Genomic DNA, 27,768 nt, shown 5'->3' with positions numbered 1-27,768 from the left:
TATACCTAACTAGGATAAGCAAGATAACATTTTTTAAGCTGTGAAAATTGCCCCTCAAAGGGTACAAATTTTATTTTGGAGTTCATCCTTTTTCTTTTATTTAATAAAGTCCTTCATTGGCTCCTTTCCAATCTTGAGGCATTCTTCCAACCATTTGCATATTGCCCCAGAGGATTTCTAGTGATATTAAAGTAACTTTACCTAATATCGTCAGTAGCTTAATATTTAATGAGCACCTGCTGCATGCAAAGTATACCACCAAGAGCTCTGAGGGGTTCAACAAAATATAAACCTCACAAAATCAGGCTTGAAAATCTGCTTTTGCCCAAACTGTTATTAACGTAAAATCCTAGGGCTTTGTTGCCTTTGTGAATCTAATTTAATGACATTCAGGAAAATAGTATTATAGTGGTAAGTAGGTTAATAATAACCACATAGTTTATGTGACCCTATACCACAGGAGAGAATGGAAAATAATATATTTGGAAAACATTATAAAGCACCAAGACAGGTGAAGATAAATTAAGACTCTTTAGGCTGTTTAAATAAAAAAATAAATCTGTGTTGCTCTATCCTTGTGGCCGTGTCTCTCATCTGTCCTCCAGGAATCTTAGGTAGTCTAGTTCTAGAGATGGGGCATGAACACAAACAACTGATGAAAGGCAGGGAGGGAAATCCCTGACTTATGTGAGTCTATGACATATAAATCACCCTCCACAAAGAGTGACTGCATGAGCTTATATTCTTTCCCCTCTTTGGACCATTTAGAATGCTAGTGTTGTGCTGTGTCACATAAAGAATGGGTAATGAGCAAATAGCCATATTCTTTACCTTTCTCTACATCTTTTATTAATTGTCCATGCTTTCCCAAACCATGAGAGTAAGATCAAAAGAAAATTACAAGTTTTCTCTTAATGCATTGAAATAATAAGTTAGTAATTATTGTCTTGGTCAGCTCAGGCAGCCATATTTTACCATAAATTTACGGAGCTTATAAGCAACAGAAATTTATTTCCCACAGTTGTAGAGGCTGGAGGTCCAAAACTAAGGTGCCCACACGGTTCAGTGTCTAGTGAGCGTCTGCTTCCTGGTTCACAGATGGCCACTGTCTTGCTGTATCTCACGTGGAGGGAAAAGAAGCAGGCTTCCTCAGGGCTCCTATAAGGACACTAATTCCATTCGTGATGGCTCCACCCTCATGACCTCATCTAATTCTAATTACCTTCCAAAGATCCCACCTCCTAATCCCATCATAGAGGATAGAGTTTCAACATTTGAATTTTAGAGGAACAGAAACGTCAGATCATAACAATTATGCACTTCTGATTGCGTACAAATCAATGAGAATAGCAATGATGCTTCACTTTGACCTTCTAATCAGTGATCACACACCTTTGCCAAATTGCTCCTTCAAAGCAATATAATATACACCACCAGGCTTACCCAGCCCAGAAATCAGCTCATTATAGTCACTGCTGATAGAATATTTCAGAAGCAGTCTTTAACTCCTGCCTTGACCACCAACTAAACTGTATCACGATTTGCAAATAAGGATGTTTGTTTACCTATTAGTTTTTCTTTCATCCCCTTCTCAATTTTCCCCTTTTACATCCAGGTCACTGAAAATTTACAGGAGTTTATATTAATCTCACCATAATTCTCCTTTCGTACACTCTGCTGTGGCCTCGATGTCTTTTACATAGTTTGTTGTTAATGAATATCACACAGTGTAAGCCCCCTAATTCCCTCTGTTCTTTGCACACCCATCCCCACCTCTGTCACAGTTGCCCTCCCTGCAAAAGTCCCACAACGTGCCCCCTTACCACAACATGCACTTGCCTTCCCCTCCTTCTCTCCCGTTCTCCTTGCTGCTTCTGGTTCTATTTCTCCCTGCATGCACATAGATACCCAGTCTCTCCTCTCCAGTCCATCCTTTATGTTGACACCCAATGTCTTGTTATAAAACAAATTTGCCCAATAATACAAAATCCAAACAGTTTAGCTTGGCATAAAGCTGCCTTCCTCACCTGGTTCCATAAAACTCTCACCAGCCCACCTCCCCCATCTTGACCTGTATCCCCCAGTATATCCTGTACTCCACCCATACTCAGTCCTTACTACTTCCTGATAATACTCCCTAATGGTCCCCCTGCCCCCTCCCCCTGTCTTTATCTTAGGCATAGTTGAATTCAAATGTCTGGTATCCAGTGAAGTCTTTCCAGGCTTGCCCTGAGTTCCCTGCCTTCTCCTCTGTTCTCTCTTGCCCTTGGTTTATAATTCTTTCAAGCTTTTATTATTGTGTATTATAACCATCTGTTTATGCATTTACCCCATGGACAAGATTGTAATTTATAATCTGGTTCTGTATTCATGAAATAAAACCATGTCTTGTTCATTTTTTTCTTTCTTCATACTTGTCGCAGTGCCCCATACTCAAACTTTATTATGTTTGATTTTTCTTATGTCACATTTATCATCATCAGAATGGATATCAAATTCTCACAGAGCATTACTAAGATAAACACCCACTTATGCTATCACAGACAAATGTTGGTTTTAGCAGGAGAACCCATAAAAAGAGAGCTTTTGTGTATGCTTTTCTTTGAAAGTTAATAATTTGATTAATATGAAGACATCAGTGTTTGGTGGTTTTTGTTTTGTTTTTTTAATTCTTCTGTGAATCCCTAGAGAAGACCACCTGAATTTCAGGTACTACGTTATCAGCGTTGATCATGTTACACAAATAAATTGTCCTTATGCCTTTCACAACAGAATTTAAAGTTAATTTAACCCTCATCTTGATATTTGAAAAGATTGTTGTTCATTTTTTTAATCATTGTATAGATGGTATACATAAAAACGACCGTGTTTTTTATTTTCATTTTCTCCCAGTTGTTTCAAAAAAACAGACAACAAAACAATACTTCTGGGGTCATAAAAGCAGTTTATTTCTATATCAGATTTATTCCAAAGAAGAATAAGCCTCATGTTAGACATTGTGCATCAAACACAAGTTTGCCTTGAATCAAGTTGTTTATGCCATCTCTGTATACAAGTAACACAGGTTATCTTTGCATCCAATTTATTAAGAACCATTACCATTCAGGTGCCATGTGTTACATATTTAAGACTTATTATCACGTTGTATATCATCTCTTCATTGTGTTTAGTGATAGATTCAAAAGTAATTAATTTTGCCAAATTATGAAATAAAACTGTTAATGTTTTTATAAAAATCATGTAGTATAATTGCCATTGTGATCAAAAAGAAAAGTAGAAGATATTACATGATTTTTAACCAATGCTGGCAACAACTTTTTTTTTAATTTGGGTATTAATAATATTCAGAAAAGGTTGATGAGTGGCATAGACTTGTAGATACAGCTTTACATATTTGTTTAATAATGATATTGTGAACTACTGTTGATCCTAACCCATTTCTCTTAACCAATTCTGGCAAGATAAGATTGAAAGTCTTATAAACATAAATTATCAAATAAAATGTTCAAGAAAAATATTTGTCTTCTTTTTCTTTCTCCTCTCTTCCTTCCCTTCCTGTTATGTAAAAAAAAAAAAAAAATCAAATGAAGAATAGGATTAGGTAATAAAATATTGAATTTAAGTAAAGAAAGTGTTTAATTCAGTTCATAGTTAACAAGTTATAATAGTTTTTTTTCAACTCATTTTTAAAGTGGTTTAATATGCCATGTTTTTATTCCTGGCAGGAACTAATTCCAGAGTTCTATTACCTACCGGAGATGTTTGTCAACAGTAATGGATACAATCTCGGAGTCAGAGAAGATGAAGTTGTAGTAAATGATGTTGGTCTTCCCCCTTGGGCAAAAAAACCTGAAGACTTTGTACGGATCAACAGGATGGTAAAAGAGATTTTGTTTTTGCTTGAGCAGTCATCAAGAAGTAAAAACATTCTGTTGTTTTCTTTTGTTTCTATCTATTAACAAATTGCCATTTAACATCTATAAATACAAGGTTAAAATTTTAAGAAAAAAGAAGGCAAGCATTTTACTATTGTCTTTTGACATTGTCCTTTATTGTGGAATGGATTTTCCTTTCATTGAAGACTAATAAAGGAATGGTAATTCAGTTATATTTGCTCCCTTAGGAGAAGACAATCAGATGAACATCTGTTGACTAATATAAGATATTCCAAAATGCTTGAAATAAATGTCCATTTCTTATTTTTGTTTACCAGCTAAATCTGTACTCCTTTTTCACTCATAAAATATTCAAAACAAAATAATTTACGTTTAGAACATATTTGCATGCAGGAAACCATAAGCTGTGAAACATACCTTAAAATATAATATACTTGTGGGGCGCCTAGGTGACCCAGTGGGTTAAGGATCTGATTCTTGATTTCTGCTCAGGTCATGATCTCAGAGTCCTGAGATTGAATCCCTGTGGGGCTCTTTGCTGGGCATGGAGCCTGCTTAAGATTCTCTCTCTCCCTCTCCCTCTGCCCCGCAACCCCCCACTCACATGCATTTACATGCACACACATGTGTGTGTTCTCTCTCTCTCTCTCTCAAAAAAAAAAAAATATATATATAATATTTGTCTTTAAGAGAACACCCATCTAGTAAACATTCTTAGATTGAAAAATGTCATTACTTTTTAAATCTGTGTGACAGATATCTGGCAGATATCTGGGTGTTCAAATAAAAAAACATGTAAATAGAATGTTTGCATGTGGGAATTTTATAGATTTTGATATATTTTATCCATATTTAAGGAGATTTTAATCTTAGTGTGGTTATGGTATATGGAAATGAACCACTTGCCAAACAGCCTCCCTAGTATACCATTATTCTTAGTAAATTGAGGAATTAAGAAAGTCAATGACTCAAAATATTTTTTTAATTCTGTTTCACTCACTCCCAATTTTTTCCAACTGTCTTGTAAATATATTTTATTTTGTTTTGACACCCAATTTATTTGAATCAGAATCCAAATAAAATCCACATTTACAATAGAGTTCACATATTCCTTAGCCCATTTTTTTGTGAAAATTCACATATGTCACACAGATATAATTCATATACCATACAGTTCACCCATGTAAAGTAAAAAAAAATGGATTTTAATTTATTCACAGAGTTGTACAATTATGAATATTTTTATCACCCCATAAAGAAACCCAGTACCTTCAGCATCTTCCACCATTTTCCCCAGCCAGCCCTAGGCAACTACTAACCTTTGCTGTCTCTATATATTTTCTTATTCTGGACATTTCACATAAATATGATCATATAATATGTGATTCCTCCCTCTACCCCCTGATTTTGTGTGTGTGTGTGTGTGTGTGTGTCTGTCTGTCTGTCTGTCTCTCTCCTTTTTTCTTTTCTTTTTTTTTGGACATTACTGTTAGTCTCATGCTCCCCTCAACTTTGGAACTATATTTTCTGTCTCTCAGAAATATTTGACTTTTAATATATTTTATTTTAAAGCTGTTGCTGATATGGTAGGCCTGGGTTTAAAAGTACTATATATATATAATCTGCAATCTGGTCTCCCCCTTTTGAGGGAATATCATGTATTGCATAACTTGTAGGTATGATTTCTCTCACTTTTCAATCTATAAATTGGTACTTCCAGATATATGGAGTTATATCATACTATCTCTTTGAATAACATATTTCAATTTATATTTTTAATGTGAGGAATTTACACTTCAGTAATATATTATACTTTAAAATCTGTACTTATTTTTAGAATTAATCATCTATTTCCATACTACCCTTACATATTTGAGTGCTGGCTATAATATCAGTGTAAGGATACCAAATCTACAAATTCAACCCTAGAAACCTGCCACATATCAGTATATTTGTACAGCCCAGAACTGTGCCTCACACAAAGTAGCTGGCAGTAAATGTCTGCTGAGTGAATGAATGAATCACCCAGGGGTAATAACCTCAATGATTTTAATACGTTGTCTAGTTATGTCCAAACTAGTTAAACTGACCCTGAAACTAATAAAAAATAAATAAATAAACTGAATGAATCCTTCACTCAGGCAAACAAAGTAGCCAAAAACTGTTGGACCAGATTTTTCACTTGTTCATACTATTGCACCCAACTGATTAAACAGAAGTTTTCATGTGGGTGCTAATAATAAATATGTACTGGAAAGAGTGTGACTTAGAGTTTAATAATTTCCTGCTCTTGAACCTGGGCTCTGCCATTTACTAACTTCATTGCCTTGAGTAAGTTGTGGAGCATCTCTGGTCCTCACATTTCTCATCTGTAAAATGTGGATAGATACCTTATAAATGTTTTTTTAAATCATTATCATACAATTCATTTGTTTTCAGGGTACAATTTAATGATTTTTAGTAAATTTACAGAGTTGTGTGACCATCACCACAGTCTAATTTTAGAAAATTTCCATCATCCCAGAAAGATCATATGCCCATTTGCAGTCCCTCCCCATGCCTACCTGCAGCCCCAGGCAACAACTAATCAACTTTTTATCTCCAGAGGTTTGCCTTTTCTGGACATTTTATAGAACTAGAACTGTATGATATTTGTTCTTTTGTGTTTGACTTCTTTCACTTAGCAGCTTTTGAGATGAATCTCAAAAGTACTTTGCATATATCTGTACTTCGCTTTTTTTTGTAATTGTATTCCATGTATGGATAGGCCATATTTTGGTGACCCATTCATCAGTTGTTGAACATTTGGGTTTCCACTTTTTGGCTGTTAGAAATATGCTACTATGAACATTCACATACCAGTCTCCATGTGGACATAGGTTTTCATTGCTTTGAGGTATATACATACGGTAGAATTGTCGAGTCATGGTAAATTTATGTTTAACTTTCTAAGAAATTACCTATTTTGCAAAGTGATTGTAGCATCTTACATTCCTACTAACGGTGACTCAGTTCCTTCTTATTTTCACCAACACTTGTCATTGCCTGGTTGTTTTTTTTATTATTATTATAACCATTCTAGTGGGTATGAAGTAAAATCTCATAGTTTAATTTCCATTTTTCTAGTGACTAATGATGTTGTGTGCCTCTTTGTGTGCTTTTTAGATGCTAGAACATTTTTACATATATTTTAATAAAACATTAAGTAGTGATTCATGATAGATACAACCTTTGTGTTCCTTATTAGTGAAAGAAGTTCATATGCCCCCAGAATTAATAATTTTATTAATGATATGCCTACTTGAAAAAGAAAAGGTAGTTGTGTTTCTAAAAGCAAATCCCCAAGAAAGCATCACACACAGAATTTCTTGAATATAGGGAAAGATAATTATTATGGATATGAAACCATCAGGTCATTAGTACTCATATAAACTGAATAAGCGAGACCATACACACTTGACTAAATTTGCAGAAAAATCACAAGGTTTCATTCATCTAATATGGGCAGTAATATAATCCAACCAAATACACTTTCCAGATAAAGGCAGTTTCTAGATTTTTATAGCTAAGTGAAAACTTTTTTGGAGGTTTGTTATTTTTCTCAACTTTATCACTACTTGGTTCCCTATCCTTTTATGCAAAAGAGGAAACCTTCTCTTTATTATCATAAGTACCTGTTATTATTCTATGAAGGCTATAATTCTATATCTGTTCTTTTTCTCTTTTCTTCTTGAAATTGTCAGCTATCAGCACACTTCCCTTTATAGCCATTCTGATTAGAGTGTGTTGCTTAAAATCTCTTCTAGTTAATCAAATGTATCAAAGCCTTATGATAAATAGGAGTCAGTCAGGTGCTAATTAGGGCCCTGAAGAAAATGGAAACTTCGTAGCTTTGGTGGAGTGACATCTGCTTCAGGTTTCACTGGTCAGTATCTGATCACTTCCAGTTTAGGAGTGAAGTTCTGAAACATTGAAACATGAAGTGATAAATTCTACCCTTAGTAAGTGGAATGTTACTATAGAGCATACCAAGTCCATACCTCTCCTTACAGCTATATACTTTCCTAGTGCGTTCTCCTTACTTCCCTGGGATAGCTGCTCACATTTGTTTTCTCTACTGTCCTCATTCCAATACTTACTGCTCATAACTGCTGCAAATCAGGATGTATATACCCTAATCTTAGTCAACTCACTCCATACCCCAGTGATGGTCCTGAATTGACCAAGACACAATAATGGCAGTGATAGTCCATTCCATATAAGCTGTGATGTTTTTGAGTGTTTATTCTTTGTCTCAGATACTAGGCTAGAGCTTCAGGCACATTATTTTTAATCCTCAAAAAAGTCTTCTGGGAATTATCCTGAAACCCAGCGAGGTCAATCATCTTGCCAGATATCACCTACTTATCAAAGTGGCAGTGTTCTTACCCACAGTATCCAGGATAAAATGGTGACTTAAGGAGCTGTGGGAAGGGAGAAGGGAAAGGAGAAGGAAGGGAAACATGTTTTTAACAAGAAGCCAGTACTTTGGGGTCAGCAGAAGAAAAGAAAGAAACAAGTGGGAATTGCCCCAAAACCAGCAGAATGTTCCAGCCCCAATGGCCATGCAGACCTGACTTTCTGAGATCCCATTTCTACCTCTTTCTCCCCCAGCCTACCCTGTAAGGCTCCCTCCCCAGCTGGTAAGACCTCTGCTTAGAGCTAAGGAGGTCTTAGGTCCCACTGCCCAACAGTTGTGAGAGGAAAGCTATCCTTTAACTCTGCAGATGGAGGAAAGGCAAACTTAGAGGCACCCACAGGATTTTACAGCTTACACAGACCTTTATTTGAGAAAGGAGACTGAGACCCAAAAAGGCCAAATGGTTCACCCAAGGTCTTAACCCAAGTGCTTTTTCTAACTTACATGCCTGGCATTGCAAATTGGAACTCTGAACGTAATATCCCCTAGACCCACTGAAAGTCTCTAAAACTTTACCTGTATTTTGAATTAAATGTGGCTTTATAGATCGACTTGAGAACCAAAGCAGATTAGACGAATGCTGTTTCTATTGCAATATCTGCTCCAAAATACCACAAGGAACTTTGGAATATAATCTAGTTGTTATCTGTAAACTATTTATATCTGTGCATGGATGACCTCCATATACCTAATTTTGGCTGAGACTTACAATTGAGTTTTAAGTCATTTAACTGTATTGTTCATATATGATCACCACATAAGATTTTTTTTAAAAATCCCTTTTCCTTAGAAATACCTGATTCTCACCAAATGGTTTCATATCATTTGGGTCTTAAGAGAATTTAGCAGATTATTCATTGAAGGATACAGCCTGAGAAATGAATGTGACACTTAAAGAAAAGTTAAACTCTGAAATAGATTTTCCCTCTTACTTTAAGAAAGAACAAAATTCATGAATACTTTTCAGTAATAAATTATTTTATATTTATAATTGCTCAGAGTACTTCTATTGCATCTAAATAAAATACAAGAAATAATTTACTCCTGATACTAACCTTACCAGTTACTATCAGGTGACTGATAATTAATTACCTGACTTCTGTTTATATACCTCCTATACTTTGTCTTTCTATCAGCTTAAATGCTGCTGAGCAAACTTTAAGACAAAATGCAGTGCTTCTTTAAAATTAATCTCACTATTTTCTGTCACTGTAAATACATATTTATCGAGTGTGTCATCAAGCCAAGTAATATAGTATACTAGGAATTGTAAAGATTGCATGTAATATGGTGAATTAACTGTCCCTCAAAGATTTGCTCTCACATATTCCAAAGAATGAAGTTTTATAACTGACTGAAGTATGAGAGATAAATACTTACGCATTTCTGAAACTATCATAAAACATTTTCAGAATTGCATCATACTTATTTGTAGTTCTTTTTTTTAATTGAGGTATAATTGACATATAACATGTTCTTATTTATATATTACATATTCATATGTTACATATTTATATATTACATGTTATATATTACATTTTTATTATAATAAGTTCCAGCTTGTTTTTGTGAAGAAATGAAGGAAGCAAGGCATGAGGGGTTTTCTCTTTTCTAAACCAAATTCCTGTTATAGGCATTAATGAGTCAGTTAAGACTTTAACTAAATCTTTACTCCATGGGGTGACAGACTTTACACAAAATTCTGCCTACTTGGGAAAAATCAAAGTGCCGTGGTCTTGGTTCTCTGCAGCACCAGGATGCAGTGCCAGGTTAAATCGACCATAGGTAGGCAGTGCCTGCTAGCACAGACTGGGTAGCTTGAGAAGTGTTTATTCTTCCTGTCTTCTTTACCTGGGTTTTCCTTGAAGGGACCCTGCAGGATGCAAAGGGAAGGCTGCCATGGCATCAACAAGGTTCTACATCTGTAGCCGTCATTCTCAGTTGCATCAGAATTAGAGCCAGGGGGCAGTGGGAGGTGCCGCCCCTGAGAACAGCGATAGGCCGCAGAGCACTCAAAGGACATCATCTTATGAGAAGTAGCTGTGTGTCTCCACGTCTGCTCTCCTCCCTCAGTATCCCCTGCGCTGCTTTCTTTAGTTCACAGTCGTCCTTCACAGAACCCTTCGCTCCAACTTCTGGTCAGTTTTCCCGTCACACTGATGGGAAATGATCATACTGATGTCATGCAGAAATCATGTCAGACATCTGTGTTACCACTAGGAAACTTAATCATGTGCCTCTCTCTCTTTTTTTTCCTACTGAAGGAATTGGTATTTGATGACTATTTCTCTAATATACAAAGCCTGAGTGGTAACAGAAAATACAGAGGGTTTAAATTTTCCACAGATTCCATGAATACAGCCTTCATTCTTTCATATTGTTTTGTAAGTTTCTAACTTTGTACCAGCTGGGTAGCTCATACAGGATTTAGTTCTTAGGAAAGAGGTTTAGAGAAAATGTGCTCTAGTGTATGTATAATTTGGGCTGGGATTATCTTCAGTTATTTGAAGGGGTTCTTTGTAATGAGTCTAAAGTATAAAATGAAAATGTCTTATATCCCAAAGAAATGACATTCACAGTGGTAAAAAAAAATTCATCTCTTTGTATGGATTAGTATTCTATATCCGTGAGCATTCCTTCCTTCTTCTTTCAAGCTGTCATTAAGAAATTCAAGGCAAAGAAGACAAAAGTAATATTATAAAAAGGGATGATATCATTGATGAGAAATCAGTTTTATTATCTCATGATAACAACTGAAAAGGTATTTGATACATTTTGTAGAAACTTTTATATGTCTACAACCTAATTTCCTTCTCATTTTTAAAAAAGAGACACTACTTTGATTTTTAAGAATGTACTTTTTTTGGTTAACTTGTTTTCTAGTTATGGGAAATAATATATATAATTAATTACAGTTGTTTATATTTTTGTAAATACAGGGACAAGGATTGTGTTTTACTGAAGAACTGTGAAATCCAAAATTTGGTCTCATTAGAAAAACTGGAAAAGTGATATGGACACTTTGGGTAGACATTTCAATAAACTCTAAGTGCATTGAGTTCATACATCAAGAATTGGTTTAATTTAGCCACACCCAGCTAGGCTGATTACAACCGACTCACTCATGAAACATTAATAAAGCACTGTGTTCAGTTCTAACATGATTATAATCTGACCTCTTCACAAAGGACAGAAATAGAAAGTATCTCTGATAACATTATCCTAATGCTGGGTTCATCAATCATAATCTGCCCTTTTTTAAAATTTGTTTTAGAAAAAGGTCTTTCACGGATGTGCACTGATAATCTCATCCGGCCCTCAGCCCAGCAGATCCCTGGTGCTCCTAGACCAAATGTAGAACATTCTCCGTCTGCAGAGCAGAGTACGGTGCACTGAGGCAGAGATAGCAGAACCAAATGTGGTTTTGCTTTTGCTGTATTACATCCTTTATATGATTTTCATATTTTAAAGAAAAAGTCTCTTTTTGATGGGTAACAGTTTGCACTTGGGGTATATTTTTATACTAAAAAGCACACCCTGCTCTGAAAAGAATTTTCAGGAAATGAGAACTTGCGGAAGTGTGCTGTGGCAAACTCAAAATACTGAGACAGAGATCTTGTCTTTAAGTGCCTGCTCTGCCCGTGTCAGCTGTGACCCCTTGGACAAATAAGGCACCCTTAATCTCGTGGACCTTCAGTATCCTCCTTCTCTCTGAAACTGGGGATTTGTTTATTACACAAATCTTTGAGCCAGCTCTGAGGAAAGCATTATGGAAAAAACACGAAGAAGACTTGAACACAAATCCCACTCAAAAGAAAGCTAAAGTAGAGAAATTCCTTCTTTTATCCCAGTCACAAAGGGCCTGTTACACAGTTCACACTGCTCTGGGCTCTGAAAACACAAGCATGAGCAATGCAATGAGTGGCCCTCAGGAGCTTGCACTCTAGTAGGAACAGTGACAAGTACACATCAGTCCCCGCGAACGCTGGTAGGCGCTATTTCATGTGTTTGGATATACCAGTGAAACAGGCAAAGATCCCTGCCTTTGTCGAGCTGACTTTTGATCAAAGGGAGACAGACAACAAAATAGTAAGTGAGTAAAATATGTAGTATGTTTGAAAGTAATCAATACTATGGAAACAAGAAGTAGTGGGAAGGTAAGGGGCTCCGGAATACAGGGGTGGGTGGCCAGGACCCCCTCACTGTGAAAGTGAGGTTTGCATTAAGACTGGAAGAAGGTGAGAGAGTGGACCAAGTGACTGTGTTGGGGAAAGACCTTTGCAGGCAGAAGGACCATCTGAAGCGAAGGCCCTGTGGCAGGGATGTGCTTCCCAAGGAAGCCAAGGAGCTGGGGTGGAGTGAGCAGGGGGCACCTAGTAGAAGACTGAGCAGCAGCGAGGCCAGATCACAAAAGGCCTCGAAGGCCATCGTAAGCACTTTGCATTTTCACTCTGAGTGACATGGAGAGTCATGGCAGTGTTGGAGCAGAAGCATGCCATGATCTTATTTACATTTTGAAAGGATCGCTCTGGCTGCAGTCTTAGTTATGAACTGTTGAAGCACAGGGTAGAATCAGGCATATCTGTTAGCAGGTTTTATAAAAGGTGACGGTGGCTTCGACCAGGGTGGTAGCAGTGAAGGTAGTAAGACGTTAAGCAATGGATATTACTTAGCCTTCAAAAAAGAATGAAATCTTGCCATTTGCAACAACATGGATGGAACTAGAGGGTATTATGCTAAGCAAAATAAGTCAGTCAGAGAAAGACAAATACCGTAGGATTTCACTCATATGTGGAATTAAAGAAACAAAACAGATGAACATAGGGGAAGGGAAGAAAAAATAAAATAAGATGAAAACAGCGTGGGAGACAAACCATAAGAGACTCTTAACTCTAGGGAAGAAACTGAGGGTTGCTGGAGGGGACTGGGTGGGGGTAAGGGGTAACTGAATGATGGGCATTAAGGAGGGCACTTGATGTTATGAGTACTGGGCATCATATGCAACTGATGAATCACTAAATTCTACCCCTGAAACTAATAATACAGTATATGTTAACTAAATCGAATTTAAATAAAATTTTTGAAAAAAATGATTAAAAAAATAAAGTTCAAGCCAACAGCCTCTCTATGCAGCTTCCTAGCTGTGACCATTTTCCCTCAGATTTCTCTGGTCTTATAGAGGCAAGTAAATGGTAGGGGACAAGTGTGTAGAGTGGTGATGGATAGAGCAGCAGAGATGCATCATTATATTTAGTAATTTCTACTAGAAATGGGATGGAGTGGGCTGTTTAGTGCCTATTGTCAGCTTAGAGTCTGAGAAGCAGGAAAAGCCCAAGCTGCCATGTTTATCTCCCACTAGACTTGTGATATTTTTGGAGGACATGGAATCCTTATTCATCTGTATATTCTCCAAGACTAGTTTCTGGCACAGGGTAGATAGTCAGTAATTTGGGGCTGGAAAGAGATTAAAGTATTTTCACCTTGTTTATTTGCATTTCAATGGGCATGCTCCTAGAGATCAGAGCTTTTGTCTTGTTTATCATAGTATCTCTGGGGCCTAAAATAACTGTCTGGCACATAATAGATGCTACATATTGAATGGATGAGGGATGAATGAATGAATGAATGAATGGCTATTGCCTCTGTTTGAAATCCTCTTCCCCCAGATATCTTTATAGTTCACTTCCTCATTGTGGTCCTTAATTGTCACAAACTCAAAGAAGCCTTCTCTGACCACCTCCTCCAAATTAACAATTCCCTCCCCATCCATACATACTCCTTAACTTTCTTTCATACCTTTCTCTTTTCTTTAGCACTTCACCTTCTGACATACTCTGTAGCTTACTAATTATCTGGTGTTGTGTCGATCTCCCCCCACTACAATGTAAATGCTGCGGAGCAGGGATTTTGGTTTCTTTTATTTACTGTCATAACCCTAAAATCTAGAATAGTGTCAGCGCATAGCAGATGCTCAGTCAATATTCACTGAATGAATGAGCTGCTTTCCCAGTCCTGACATTTCTTCCTTCTTGTTACCAGCACATCTTTCCCATTGCTTAATTAATTAACCAATAATATTTATTAAATATTTATTATTTAGTACTAGGTTAGGAGCTATGACAAATGGAAAAGAAGCATTAGATACGATCTCTATCTTCAAAACGCTTATGTTCTAATTGAGGATACAGTATTGCAAGTTTGAAACAAGTGCTAATTGGTAATAACCCCATTTGTTTGTATAGCACTTTCCAATTTATATGCAAATTGATTTTCACAAGTAAATGTGTATACATTATCTTACTCCATTAAACAGGAGGGTACGGATTTCAAGTGTCATAGAAATTCATAGAAGAATTCATAGAGTGTGAGCTGGATAACCCAGGAAACAAACCTTGCAGTTGAGTAAGAAGGATGGCTAAGACCTGAAAAAGAAGCAGGAGGGTGAAATGCTTTCAAAAGGGATAAAGGAGCAACAGAGGCTCAAAGGTTGTATGAGCTGCTCTGTGTTGGGGGCTGTGAATTGTCTGTGCTCCTTGGAGCCAAGGATGTATATCCGGAAGTCCTAAGAACTAGTGGGGGAGGGTGGGATCAGGGGTCAGGTAAAGTTTACCCTAATGTGTTTTGCTGGGAAGAACCTTCGAAGATTTGAAATAGAGGAGGACAATGTGAGCGTGATGGTTTCAGAAGTCTGTTCCCCCAGCAGGGTGCAAGACTGGTTGGATTAGTCAGATTAGAGAAAGAGGTTGAGGTGTATTGCTGTCGCCTTTGTGAAGAGCAATGAGAGCTAAGACCAGGGTAGGGCTAGTGGGACTGGAAAAGAATCCTCTGGATTATACCTCCAGTAAGCAATCAAGTCCTAGAATAAGTTAAGTCCCCTACAGAAGAGGTCGTGCTATGATTTCTGATTGTCCGCTTGACTACATGCAACTCTCCTTAGAGAATCTTTTCAGTATCAGAAGCAGATTTTTGAGGCAATAAGAGAAAAGTCTTGGAAATATTCTTGCTCTAGTCTAGAAGAGGATATGGAAATTCAGTATTCTTAAATAAAAAGAATTCGGGAGAAAAAATATTCTTTCCTCAGAGTTAATTCCACTAGCCCTCGTTTCCTTTTTTTTTTTTTTAAGTTCAGAGATGCTTTATCCTAAACCTGCTAGAGAAAGAATTCTCTAGCATCTAATACCCATGGGACAATAAAATTAGAATTAGGTAACTATTATCCATCTAAGAGATATCCTCTCTGGTTTAAATCTCACTCTTTATTTCCTTCCTCCCAGATCCCCAGGGTAGAATTATGGATTGGGAATTGGTTTATCTAGGCTTAAAGCAATTGCTTCTGCTTTTAGATATGCAAGTAAAGGGTAAAGAAAGCTATTAAGACCATTATAACCCTAATAGCTTACTAATCAAGTATTTCTTTATATTTTTCCATTGTAAGTATTTGCAATAAAATCTTGTTTCAGAGTCCAAAATGGGTTTGTACAAGAAAACATAGTTCTGTAGAGAATAAGCAGACAGCATGTATTTAGTAACAGATTGATACTATTTAGAGTACAGTTAAGTCTCAGTGTCAGGCTTTTGCTTGAGATAGGTCTTTATGCTTTCATTATGGGGTACCTAAAATTCGATTCTCAGGTATGCATTTGATTTAAAACCGGGGTTGGCTTTTAGATATTCTAACTGGATTTTCTTTTCTCTCCGCAGTGACTAGCAAGACAGACAATCTATAAGACATTATCTGTTGAATCTGCTACCTTATTGTTTCTTTGTCATTTAATTTTATAATCCCCCCCAAAAAACCTGGGGCAAAATTATTTACACAATTAATTGTTCATTGATTCACTCTGCTGCCTCTCTAACATATAGAATAGGATAGGATAAATAACTATAGACTTAGAGATTTTTTAAAATTGAATTAAAGATTGTTGTAAACAAATATGAATAATTTTTTAAACTGAGATGAAATAAATACTGAGAAAAAATATATAAAACGTTGAAATTGGCACCAAAAGAAATAAAGACTTAAAAGCCTGAAAGAAATTTAAATGGTAAAACCTTCCCATCTCCAAATTATCCAAGGCCATATTATTTTACAGGTAAATTCTACCAAATTTTCAAGAGATAATAAAATAATTTCTTTAGAAAGTAGTTGCAGAAAACATGACAAGCCATCCGTGAAGGCTAGTGTAATCTTGATTCCAAAAGTAGTTAAAGGGAGAAAAGAAGAATAAAGAAATAGGGCCATTTCATGTATAGATATAAATACAAAAGTTCTAAGCAAAATACTATCTAACAACCCCCAATATATATATATAATATCTGTTAGTGTGTATATATATATAATGTAATGTGTGAGTGTGTATTTATAATGTAATATATATATATAAAATTTGTGAGTGTGTATATGTGTGTTACAAAAAGTCTAATTGTTCAAGATTAGGAAAAAGACAAAGATGCTTCATGTCACCACTATTGTTTAATGTAGTCCTTAAAGTTAAGAACAATTCTATAAGAAAAAAATAAAGACGTTATAGTTATAACTAATAAGACTTGCCAGAAACAAAATCAACTTAAAGAAATCAGTGGCATTCTTTTAAATCATCAGTAACCAAATATGAAATGTAATTTTAGAATGTTGTAATTGCGTCAAAACTTGTGGACTCTCTGGGAATTAACCAAGAATTCCCACATCCTTTATGGAGAAAATATTAATTTTTAACTCTAATAAAATACATAGAAAATAACCCGTGTAAGTAAAGAGACATTCTAGGACCTTGGATGGGAACCGAATATCAGCTTTCCCAAATTAACCCATAAATTTACTGGCCTCCAATCACAATCATTTTGATGTATCTCTGTGCACTTATTTTAAATGTTATAGGGAAGAATAAAGGTCCAAGAATAGCTGCATTGACTGAAAAAGAATAAACCCACTAAATAGAAAGATATATGAGAAATAAAGATAATTAAGATAAATTAGGGTAACAATAGAAATAAAAAGAGTGGAAAGAGCTGTAGACTCACATATATCCAGATAGATGGATGGAGGGATGGATGGATGGATAGATGGTTGGATAGGGAAAAGAGAAAGGAAGGGAGGGAAGAAAGGAGAGAAAGAAAAAGGTACCTTGCATCCTTTTCATTAGTTCTAATAAGTTGGCTGCTGATTGTATTGCTTTTTCTAGGAAGATTATCCTATTTGTAAACACTAGCAGTTTTATATCTTTGTCTCAAATATACACACACCAAAGATGGCATCATATACCGCTGAGGAAAATTGTGTTTGTTTAATAGAGGTATTGGAAAAACTGACTTACCATATAAACAAAAATAATACTGGATCCCTATTTAATACCACATACAAGTTAAAGTAGACTGTAGGTGAATTAAAGACGAGTATATGAAAAGTAAAACCATAAACATAAAGCTAATACATTAGTGGACCTGGGTGGCTCATTCGGTTAAGCGGCTGCCTTCGGCTCAGGTCATGATACCAGGGTCCTGGGACTGAGCCCCGCATCAGGCTCTCTGCTCGGAGAGCCTGCTTCTCCCTCTCCCTGCTGTCTGCCTACTTGTGCTCTCTAGCTCTCTGTCAAATAAACAAATGAAATCTTAAAAAAAAAAAAAGCTAATACATTAAAATTATAAAAAGTTATCTTTGTAATTTCAGAACAAAATCCCAAGAGCATAAAAATAAAGAGAAAAAATAGTTGATGAGCTCAAAATTAAGAATTTCTTTTCAATGAAGAACTACATGGATAAAGTTCGTAGACATGTAACATTTGGGAGCATACATTTACAATGTTTAAAACCAACAAGGAACTGTTACCTAAAATACATAAAGAACTTTTGCAAAATAACAACACAAAGACAGGAACCTCCATAAAAAGATGAGCAAAGGACGTGAAGAGGAAGTTTACAGAAGAGGAAACCCAAAAGGCTATATTAAAAAGATGTCAAATTCCTTATTAATCAGAGGAATACAAATTAAAACAATGAGATACTGTTTCATATCTGTTACACTGGCTAAATTAGAAACCCGGACAATACTAAGAGTGGATGGGCTTGTGGACATATAGAGCCTTATATGCACTGCGGGAGGGAGTGGAGACAAGGGCAGCCATCCTGAAGCGCAGCTGGGCACTAATGGGCACATCCACTGCAGGGACACAGCAGTCCCACTCCAGATTATGAGTCCCAGAGAAATTCTCACAAAGATCCAAAAAGAGGTGCAAGAGAGGACATTCATCCCAACATTGTGTCACAGGGGGCTAGAGGCAGTCTAGTGCTCATTGCTGGGGCAGCTCTGTGCAGCCACTAGAAACAACAGATTTCCTATACACACAGCTGATCTTCAAAAGCAATGCTACGTGGAAAAAGTAAGAAACTAAGTGCAATCTATAACCTTGTACCATTTTGATGAATCAAAACTACATACGCAAATAACGAGTAATGTTTTATAAAAACACATGCAAACGAAAGGAGAAACATCAAACACATTACAGATGTTGTCCCTGGTGGAGGAGGGAAGTGAAAGTAGTGGATGGAGATAGAAGAGAACAGATCTATTTTTAAATTCAAATTAGTGAAAAATCATCATTCCCTCCACCTCTCACAACTACATTAAGCATTTTATTCAATATTTATTTTACTCTAACAGAAAAATATTAAATTGCATCAATACTTTCCAAATATGTCTAGTGGTATCAATAAAATTTATTTGAAATGGTTGCTGCTTAACTGATTATGTGATGGTGTTGGTACAATCTTCCTTTATTTATTTTTTTAAAGATTTATTTATGTATTCGAGAGAGATTGCATGCGTGCCAGTGGGGGGAGGGGTGGAGGGAGAGAATCTTCCAGCCGACTCCCTACTGAGCATTTGGGGGGGCTAGATCTCAGAACCCATGACCTGAGCCAAGATCATGACCTGAGCCGAAACCAAGAGTCGGTTGCCCAACTGACTGAGCCTCCCGGGCGCCCTAAAATCTTCTTTGAGTAACATATCTGACTTTATTACTATTTTGAATTCCCATGAATACATTTGGACAAAAGCAACTCCATAATTTTTTGGTTTTCATCCTTTCATTTATTGCACCAAGCACTGAAAACATTACTAAATAGACTTTTTTCTTTGTTAACTAGTTACACCACACTCACAGAATCATTTATACACACCGACCAAACCAACAGTATTGACATAACCAATACAGAATTTTAACCAACCTAGCTCTTATATTTTAGTCTTCTTCTCTATATTCTAGTCTGAACTGTTATGTCAATACCACTAATATAGAATACATAGAATGTAGAATTCTGTTTAGTCTTAGTACAGAAACTACCCTTTAATAAAGTCTGTTTATATTTCTGAATGAGAAACATCCACAATAATTGGTAAAATACCAAAACTTTTGAAAGAAATAAATCAAGAGGTCGAGGGAAATAAAATTGCTGGTAAAATGTGATCACAGGAAAAGTTGCAAAGTATCATTCAGATATTTTATAGATTAAAAAAATTAAATGTAATTATCAGAGGGCTGATTTAAGAAATCATTTATTAATTAAGTGAATTCCAAATTGGTGTCAACGCCTTAGAAATCAGGGTCATGAAGCCAGAGAATGACTTCATTCACATATTTGGTTACAGCTGTAATTTAGAAAATTGTTTAATATGGCTACACTCAGTTGAAATTTAAGAAGCTAGCTCTACAGCTTGTGTTCATGTTGCTGAAATCAATGTGCTCTTAAAATCAGTAAGAAATTGATGACAAGTGGGTGCAGTAAGTGAGAGGCATGGAGAGCCATACAGCAATCGACACTGCTCATGTCACAGGTATGAACAGAACTCCGTGCCCACGTGTCAGGACACCTCCCGAAGCTTATGATGGCTTCATAGGAAATGAAAAGGCCTTCTCTTTTTTCTGACTCTTTATGGAAGCTTAGTATGATCCTTGACAACGTCAGTAATTTGCATTCATTTCCTACTAGCTAGCCAACGTGTAAAATTGCCCAGTGATTCCTAGACTGTGTAAAAGCAAGAGTTCATTTGTAACCAAAGGAAGGCATCCCCTTTTAGTAGTGTTAGTGGTAAATTTGAAGACTTTAGGCAGGAAAATAAGTATATATCAAAGTTTCTAATGAAATTGTTTAGTTTTAAACTAATGTCTAAAAATGAGAAATGAAATTATTGTAAAATTAAAACAGGTACTTCAGATTATTTTTGTTTTGAACATGAATGCATCTTTTTAAGAAATCTATTTAATATTAAAAATCGTATCCTATACATAATGGAGCCACAAAAAAGTTAAGCATTTTAGAAAGAGAAAATTTTCATTCAGGTCTGTGTTTTATTATTTTGCCATTTCTAGGAACAGGACATCTAATACATACAGATAAAATACAGTAATGCAAAGAGCATATGGTACTTCTTTACGTAGAATATTTCAAAGTAAGAAAAAGGGAGATTTGCTAAGTTTGTACAGTCTCTTATTTCTTTCTTGACTCATTCATTGCAGGCCCTGGAAAGTGAATTTGTTTCTTGCCAACTCCATCAGTGGATTGACCTTATATTTGGCTACAAACAGCGAGGACCAGAAGCAGTCCGTGCTCTGAATGTTTTTCACTACTTAACCTATGAAGGCTCTGTGAACCTGGATAGTATCACTGACCCTGTGCTCAGGGAGGTAGGTGTTAAGTCCCATATTATTCCAAAACTTTCTTTCATCTCTCAAACACAAATTTGGCTTTCCATCTCTTTCTGTATAAATTTCCTTTCAACATAAATTTTTACGAAACATAAATTTCAGGGTTTTGACAATGTCGGAAAATGAGTATTATATGTTAAAACCAAGTCATGAGACCACTGTGTTCTTCTCTTTTGAATTGTAGACACATATAATGCACTTCAATATCCCTATTTTACTTGTTTTATTTCAGCATCTTCATTAAAATGCTTAAAGCTCTGTGCATGTTATTAATGAAACCTAGTTGAATATTTGAATAAGAATCATGCACATTAAAATAAGCTGCCAGTATAAGCTGCCAGTATATATTTTCTTAATAAAAGCAAAATTACAGACTTCCAGACAGAATGCTCAAAAAAATGCATTGATAAAATAGATGAGGGTATAGTATTTTATTCCAGAATGTTCTCCAAAATACATCAATAAAATAGATGAGGGTAGAGTATTTTTATTCCTGTATGTTCTTACCCTGAAAGTTTATAGCTAACAGTTGGGAATTATGTGCTCTACTATGTGCATACGTATTTTTAGGAAAATATTCATATAAAATATTATTTAAATCACTTCCACACTGCACACAATGACTTCAGATAGGTGAAAGAGTAAAGGAGCAACAGCTGCTGGGTAAGTGTCGCTGCCAGGAAGCCACGTCCCAGCCTCCATTCCGCCCGATAGCGGCCATCTGCTGTGTGCAAAACAAGCAATCATGGCTACATTTCCCGTCAGGGGAATGCTTGTTTTATTTTTTTGCTTTTAATTTTAGAGGTGGAAAACTTGTAGATCTGGGAAATAAAGCTCTACAAGAAAAATTTGCATCCATAAACTTACTTCTTACATTACCTCTACAAAAACAAAATGGCTCCATTTGCATGGCTTCAAGCAGAGAAGAGGAGAAGGGAGAGGCTCGAGATCGGGGCTCATTGGACCCTTAGGGCTAAGTATTCAGAGAACGCGTCATAAGCACGTTATTAGGTGCAGTGTTATGTTGTACGTGGGAGGAAATGGATTAGTGCCTGAAGCTGGGAGAAGGGGATAGAGGCAAAGAGTGAAGGAAGGAAAGAGAAGCCAGATACTACGAAATTCACGGGTGAAAGAAGGGATTTTCTCTGCAGACCATTACACTCACCTGATTTAGAACCCCCTGTACAAAATGTAATCAGATTATTTTATGGGAGATAATTCTGAGCTTAATTACTCTTTTCACAATACACCTTTGCCCGGTTCTGTAAACACCTTACAAATTATATCCTCCTTTTAGAACCAATACCTTTGGAATCAGAAAAGAAGAATTGGAGTAGCTTATCCTTTCATCCCAAGACCACCTCCAAATTGGGTTTTGCCTTTTAAATACCATAAACCTTTTTGCTTCTGAATATCTGATCATACATTTTTATCCATTATAGAGTTCTGTCCTTGTAAAGAAAGTTGCAAGTTAATCCTCTCGGGAAAATAAAATATTTTAAGCATATTATATGTAATGACAGTGCAAGACAGCATTAAAATCGACAGAAAAATAGCAGATTTTTCACATTTAAATGAGAGTAAATAAAGTGATACATGGGAATAAAAAGAAAATGGAATTAGGATTGAGGCTTTCTTTACATGGATATGTGTTTATTATTTGAATTCTATAAAAATACCTGCTTCTATAAAATATCACACCATTGCTTTGGACAGTGGGGAAAAAAACTATGTATGGGCCTTAAGTATCAAATTATAGGACTTCCTAATGAAATACTACATGAAAATGTATAATTTTCAAAAAGTTTTTATTGGATGGGAGTGGCTCAGCCATGATGTTCGCTTATTATAGAGATGGTCTGAACAATATATTACTGCTCCTGATTCCCTCATAGTGAGGCTGACTGCCAAGCACTAGGGGCCCTGAGTTCAAGACTCTCTCTAGCATTCTCATTATGAGCACATAATTGCTGAATACTGAGGTGCCACCAGAGAAACTTCCAGAGTCATTCTGTGATAGATATGTCCTCCCACCCCAGCTCCTCGCCTGCCTCTCTGACCCAAAAGCTCTTGATGTCCATTCTCAGAATCCACCCTAAGGGTGCCCATACCTGGAACACAGTTACCTTCCTTCCACCAGCCAGCAGAGGCCCAAGCACACACACATTTGCTCTGACCCTGTGGACCTGTGTCAACTCAAGATTGCTTAGGAAGATGCTTTACCTCCTTAAGACTGCCAGGGAACTGCTTATTACATTGTAGCCATAGCAGATTAAATTATATCAAGGGACATGAGTTAACTGTCCCTCTCCCCACTCCCCACCCTTATCTCCTCTACCCCAGAAACCTATTACATTCTCAAAAACGTATAACTCTCCATTCTTACCATATTAGTAATTAAAGCTGATATTCTGTGGGGAAAAAGAAAAACATACTGCACTATCATTTAAGAACCTGCAATAGATGGGAACCCACCTAAAGTCTGTGAGCTATCTAATGCTGGCCAAGACATTAGATCTCCCTCTATTTCAATTGCTATCTCTATAAAGGAGGAATAATACATGACATGTTTGCCAACCTAAACGCTTAGCATCTACTGTCACCCAGTAGAACTCTGTAGATAAGTGAAATGAAGTGCAGTATATTCACTATTTGGTAGCCATTTCTACCCCCTTACATATACATTTCCCCTATGAGGAGGCCTTCCAGGAGGCACAGCACCTTTTATGAAAACATCAATTGTTGATACCTACCTAATTGGTTGGACACAAACTCTTAAAAAAGCAGTGTTCAAAATGTTAGCCCTCTTATCTAGCTTAATGAATTTCTTTTATCTGATAATGTTTGTCTTTGTGTTTTTTAAATACTAAGATCATTACATTTCACATAGATAAAGCCAAAGAAAGATTATAGTTATCTTACACTAAACTCCAACTAGCCTAAGGAAGATGAATTTTTTGATGCTTAAACACTGATTTAAACAATAAATATTTAATATATGAATATCGATATATGTCCCTTTTGAAAAAAAATGTATATATTTATATATATATATATATGAAAAAATAAATATATATATATATATCCCACAATCTGCCTATAACTATAACTTCAAGCTTTGAAGTTAGGGCTAAAATTTGAGAAATGGCTTAAGGTTATTGATTCATTCTTCCTTGACAGGTTGAAATCATGAAGCAGCACTAACCACAGCAATTATGGCATTAAAATGTCAAGAAATTAGAGGTCAGAATAACAGATAATTTTCTTCTCTATGTCAGATTTAAAATTGACATTCTTTGACAGCTTAGGATCTTTGCCTGAGAAAAATATGACAGCTTAACTTATTTTATACTTGTAAAGCAGTAACTGATAATAAACTTTATCATGACAGCCTCTGGGCAGAAACATGACAGAAGAGTTCTGGTACAAAGCTCTTCTTAATATGTAAACACTAGATCTGTTGGATACTAGATATTATTTAAATTGTCTTAAGTCTTGGCTTACATCATAATCTTCTAGACATGTTATTTCATAGATGAGCTCAACTGACTATTTGAACAGTAATTTTAAGCATGGCAATGAATATTCTTTCTTACCATTTTTACATATTAATAAAAATGATGTGATTTGCTTTATATTTTTACTTACCAAATGATGGCCAAGAAACTCCATCCTATGACCTGCTGAGGAAATAGAATATTCTAGTTAGTAATTATCTGGTCCCATGGTGTTCTAATTCCTTTTTACTCAAATGTAGTCCAGAGACCAATAGTAACACCATCACCGAGGAACTTGTGAGAACCTCAGATTCTCAGACCTTCCCAACCTACTAAATCAGAACATGCATTTAAAGAAATCCCTAGTGACTTGTCTGAGACATTGAAGTTTAAGAAGCACTGTGTACTAAAGGTGTATAAGAAGATCTGGAAAGCTTTTCTCCCCCTCCTACAAAAGGAGACAGAGTGGTGTGATGAACCTCGATGTACCTATCACCTAGTTTCAAATTTTAAACTCTAATTTTTTCTATATCCCCAGCCCCTTGACTATTTTCACATACACCTGCCATATCCATCTAACCCCATCTAACTTCCTGTCCACTGTCCCACTCCCCGTCCCATGGGCATCTCAGGATATTCAGGGAGAGGGTTCAAGCAGGTTTATTTTGAAAAACAAAAACCTTTCCAGGCATTTCATATACATCTCCAGTTAAAAACCATTAAGCTAGGCCAACACTCTTATTAAACAATTTTTCCGAGGACACCCATTTATGTAGCATCAGAGTCAGGTTTAGGTAAGGTCTCCTGATTGTCAAGTCGGGGTTGCTTTAATCCCATTACTTTCTAGGAGTTCTAAAATAACAGTATTTACTAATACTAGTTTTAGAGATGATATTCTTCTTACTTTCAAAATGATTCTTAAAAATGAGGAACACCTAATGTGTATTGCCATTTCACTAATTTAACCTGTAAGGTTTTTCTTTCTATTTTGTTTGTGCTTTTGAATTTCTTAAAACTCTCAACTAAGTAAAACTTCCAGGAATTATAAGGGAAATTTTAAGATGGTTCTAAGAAATCTTTCTCAGTGAGGTGCCTGGGTGGCTCAGTCGGTTAAGTGTCCAACTCTTGATTTCAGCTCAGGTCATGATCTCAGGGTTGTGAGATCAAGCCCTGAGTAGGGCTCAGCACTGGGTGTGGAGCCTGCTTAAGATTCTCTTTTCCTCTGACCCTCCCCTCACTTGCGTGTGCTGTCTCTCTCTCTAAAACAAGAAAGAAAGAGGGGCCCCTGGGTGGCTCAGTCGTTAGGCATCTGCCTTCTGCTCAGGTCATGATCTCAGGGTCCTGGGATTGAGTCCTGTGTCGGGCTCCCTGCCAGGGAACCTGCTTCTCCCTCTCACGCTCCCTTCTGCTTATGTTCCCTCTCTCGCTGTCTCTCTCTCAGGTGAATGAATAAAATATTTTTTTAAAAATAAAAGAAAAAAAGAAATCTTTCTCAGCCATTTTGTTCATTGTTTATTTTAACTACATTCCAGAAAAACTTGTTTTGTCAGTCTGTAAGAGTTCCAGAGGCACTAGGGGATTATGGCACAGTCAATAGTTGGTTAGTAGAGATTACAAATTAAATGTCACAATTTTTTTTTTACTGTACTTTTATAATGAGTGAAAAATATTTCATTCTAAAATTGTGTCTAAAATGGATCACTCTTTCGATCATGGATATAATTACTCAAGTCTGTCTGCCTTAGATATGATTATATGGTATCTAATAGGCAATAAAAAATAATAGAAAGGTGGAAACCAGATAATAAGTTTTATCACAGCCAGTCATTAATTTGAGACATTGAGTCACTTTACTTTTATGTACCGTGGTTTTCCCACCTGTAAAATGATGACAGAAATGATACATAACTCATAGGTCTGTTTTTGAGGATCGTATGAGAAAAGATATGGGATAATACTTTGTAAACCATAGAGCACTACACTGACTATTGGTCATTTTACCTAAAAGCATAATTAAATGAAATATCTTGGAAGAACTTTTGTTTTAATAATTCATTTCTCTATATCATCATATGTATAGTCGACACTGCCAAACTGAAAAATGATTTAAGTGATTTCTCTTTGATAGTAAGAGGTAGATACACAAGCCTATCGTAAAAGGCTATTTTGCTGGCAAACTGTAAGAACATATGGGCCATGCAATATTTATTTACTTATACATATATACACATTCATCTGTGCTGGAAATATTAAAACATTAAATAATAAATTTTAATATTACCAGTTGTTATAGAAGTGTGACATTTTTAGTCTAATTTTTTGTTACCAATATTTCTTGGTCTTCTTAGATTTTATTTTCTGTGTTTATCTCTTTCTTTGATCTGACAGGGATAACAAAGCATTCCTTTGGATCTGCTATAGTGAGAATATGCCCAAAGGAAGTAGAATAGATTCCTTCAGTTTCACTTTATTTTCTTGCTGAACCATTCCTGCTACTACAGAAACCTGACATGATAAGGCTGTCAGGAACCAACAAGACAGACATGTCTTTAACCAAAACAGCCTACAATGTTGGCTTTCCTAGAAGATGAACTCATAAAATTTATAAGGAAAAACTTAACCCACTTTTCATCCTTATGATGTAAATGAAGGTATTTGTAGTGACGACATTGATGGCCGTCTGGTCATTGCTTATTCTTTCTGTGAATTTGTTATCCCTTGTCTTTTCCTTCCCCCATTTCTAACTCCTTTCTTGTGTCTGACAAGGGATAGCAACACCCCCCCTTGTGGATTGCTTGAGTGGGTTGTAGCACAATGTTGTCCATTTACAATGGCCATGATGCCTAATTGTCTTCACATGGGGGATATTCAGGGTTTTTCTCCTGGGCATTTATTCTGAGACGTGATTGCAACAAATGATCAACAAAATGGCTGATAAAGATTTCTTAAAACCATCTTAATTTTCCCCCTATAATTACTGGAAGTTTTACAGAGTTAAAAATTCAAAAGCCAAATTAAAATAGAAAGAAATAAAATAAAATAGAAAGAAAACCCCTACATTTTAAATTATGGGAGTGGAAATATTTGCACATTAGGTATTCTTTTAAGTTTAAAGAATCGTTTGGGGAACAAGAAGAATGTTATGATCCCTAAGACTAACAAAAGAATAGATTCAAATGTGCCTGTTTGTGTGTTCCTCACCCAACAGCAATAAG

The 27,768-nt window shown here is 36.1% G+C and overlaps 1 protein-coding gene across 14 annotated transcripts in view; it reads left to right on the top strand.

The window, feature by feature from the left end:
• Positions 1–27,768, top strand: part of NBEA (neurobeachin) — a 680,715-nt gene that overhangs the window by 616,863 nt on the left and 36,084 nt on the right. For all 14 annotated transcript variants that reach the window (XM_027588285.2, XM_027588293.2, XM_027588287.2 and 11 more), the window contains 2 exons: positions 3,726–3,878; positions 20,868–21,035. In XM_027588285.2, coding sequence (XP_027444086.1) covers positions 3,726–3,878; positions 20,868–21,035 — 321 coding nt within the window. The remainder of the gene's footprint in view (positions 1–3,725; positions 3,879–20,867; positions 21,036–27,768) is intronic.

This window comes from Zalophus californianus, chromosome 3, assembly GCF_009762305.2.
Source record: "Zalophus californianus isolate mZalCal1 chromosome 3, mZalCal1.pri.v2, whole genome shotgun sequence".
Taxonomy (NCBI): domain Eukaryota; kingdom Metazoa; phylum Chordata; class Mammalia; order Carnivora; family Otariidae; genus Zalophus; species Zalophus californianus.
The sequence above is the reverse complement of the archived record's forward strand: the minus strand, read 5'-3'. Positions and strand labels throughout refer to the sequence as shown.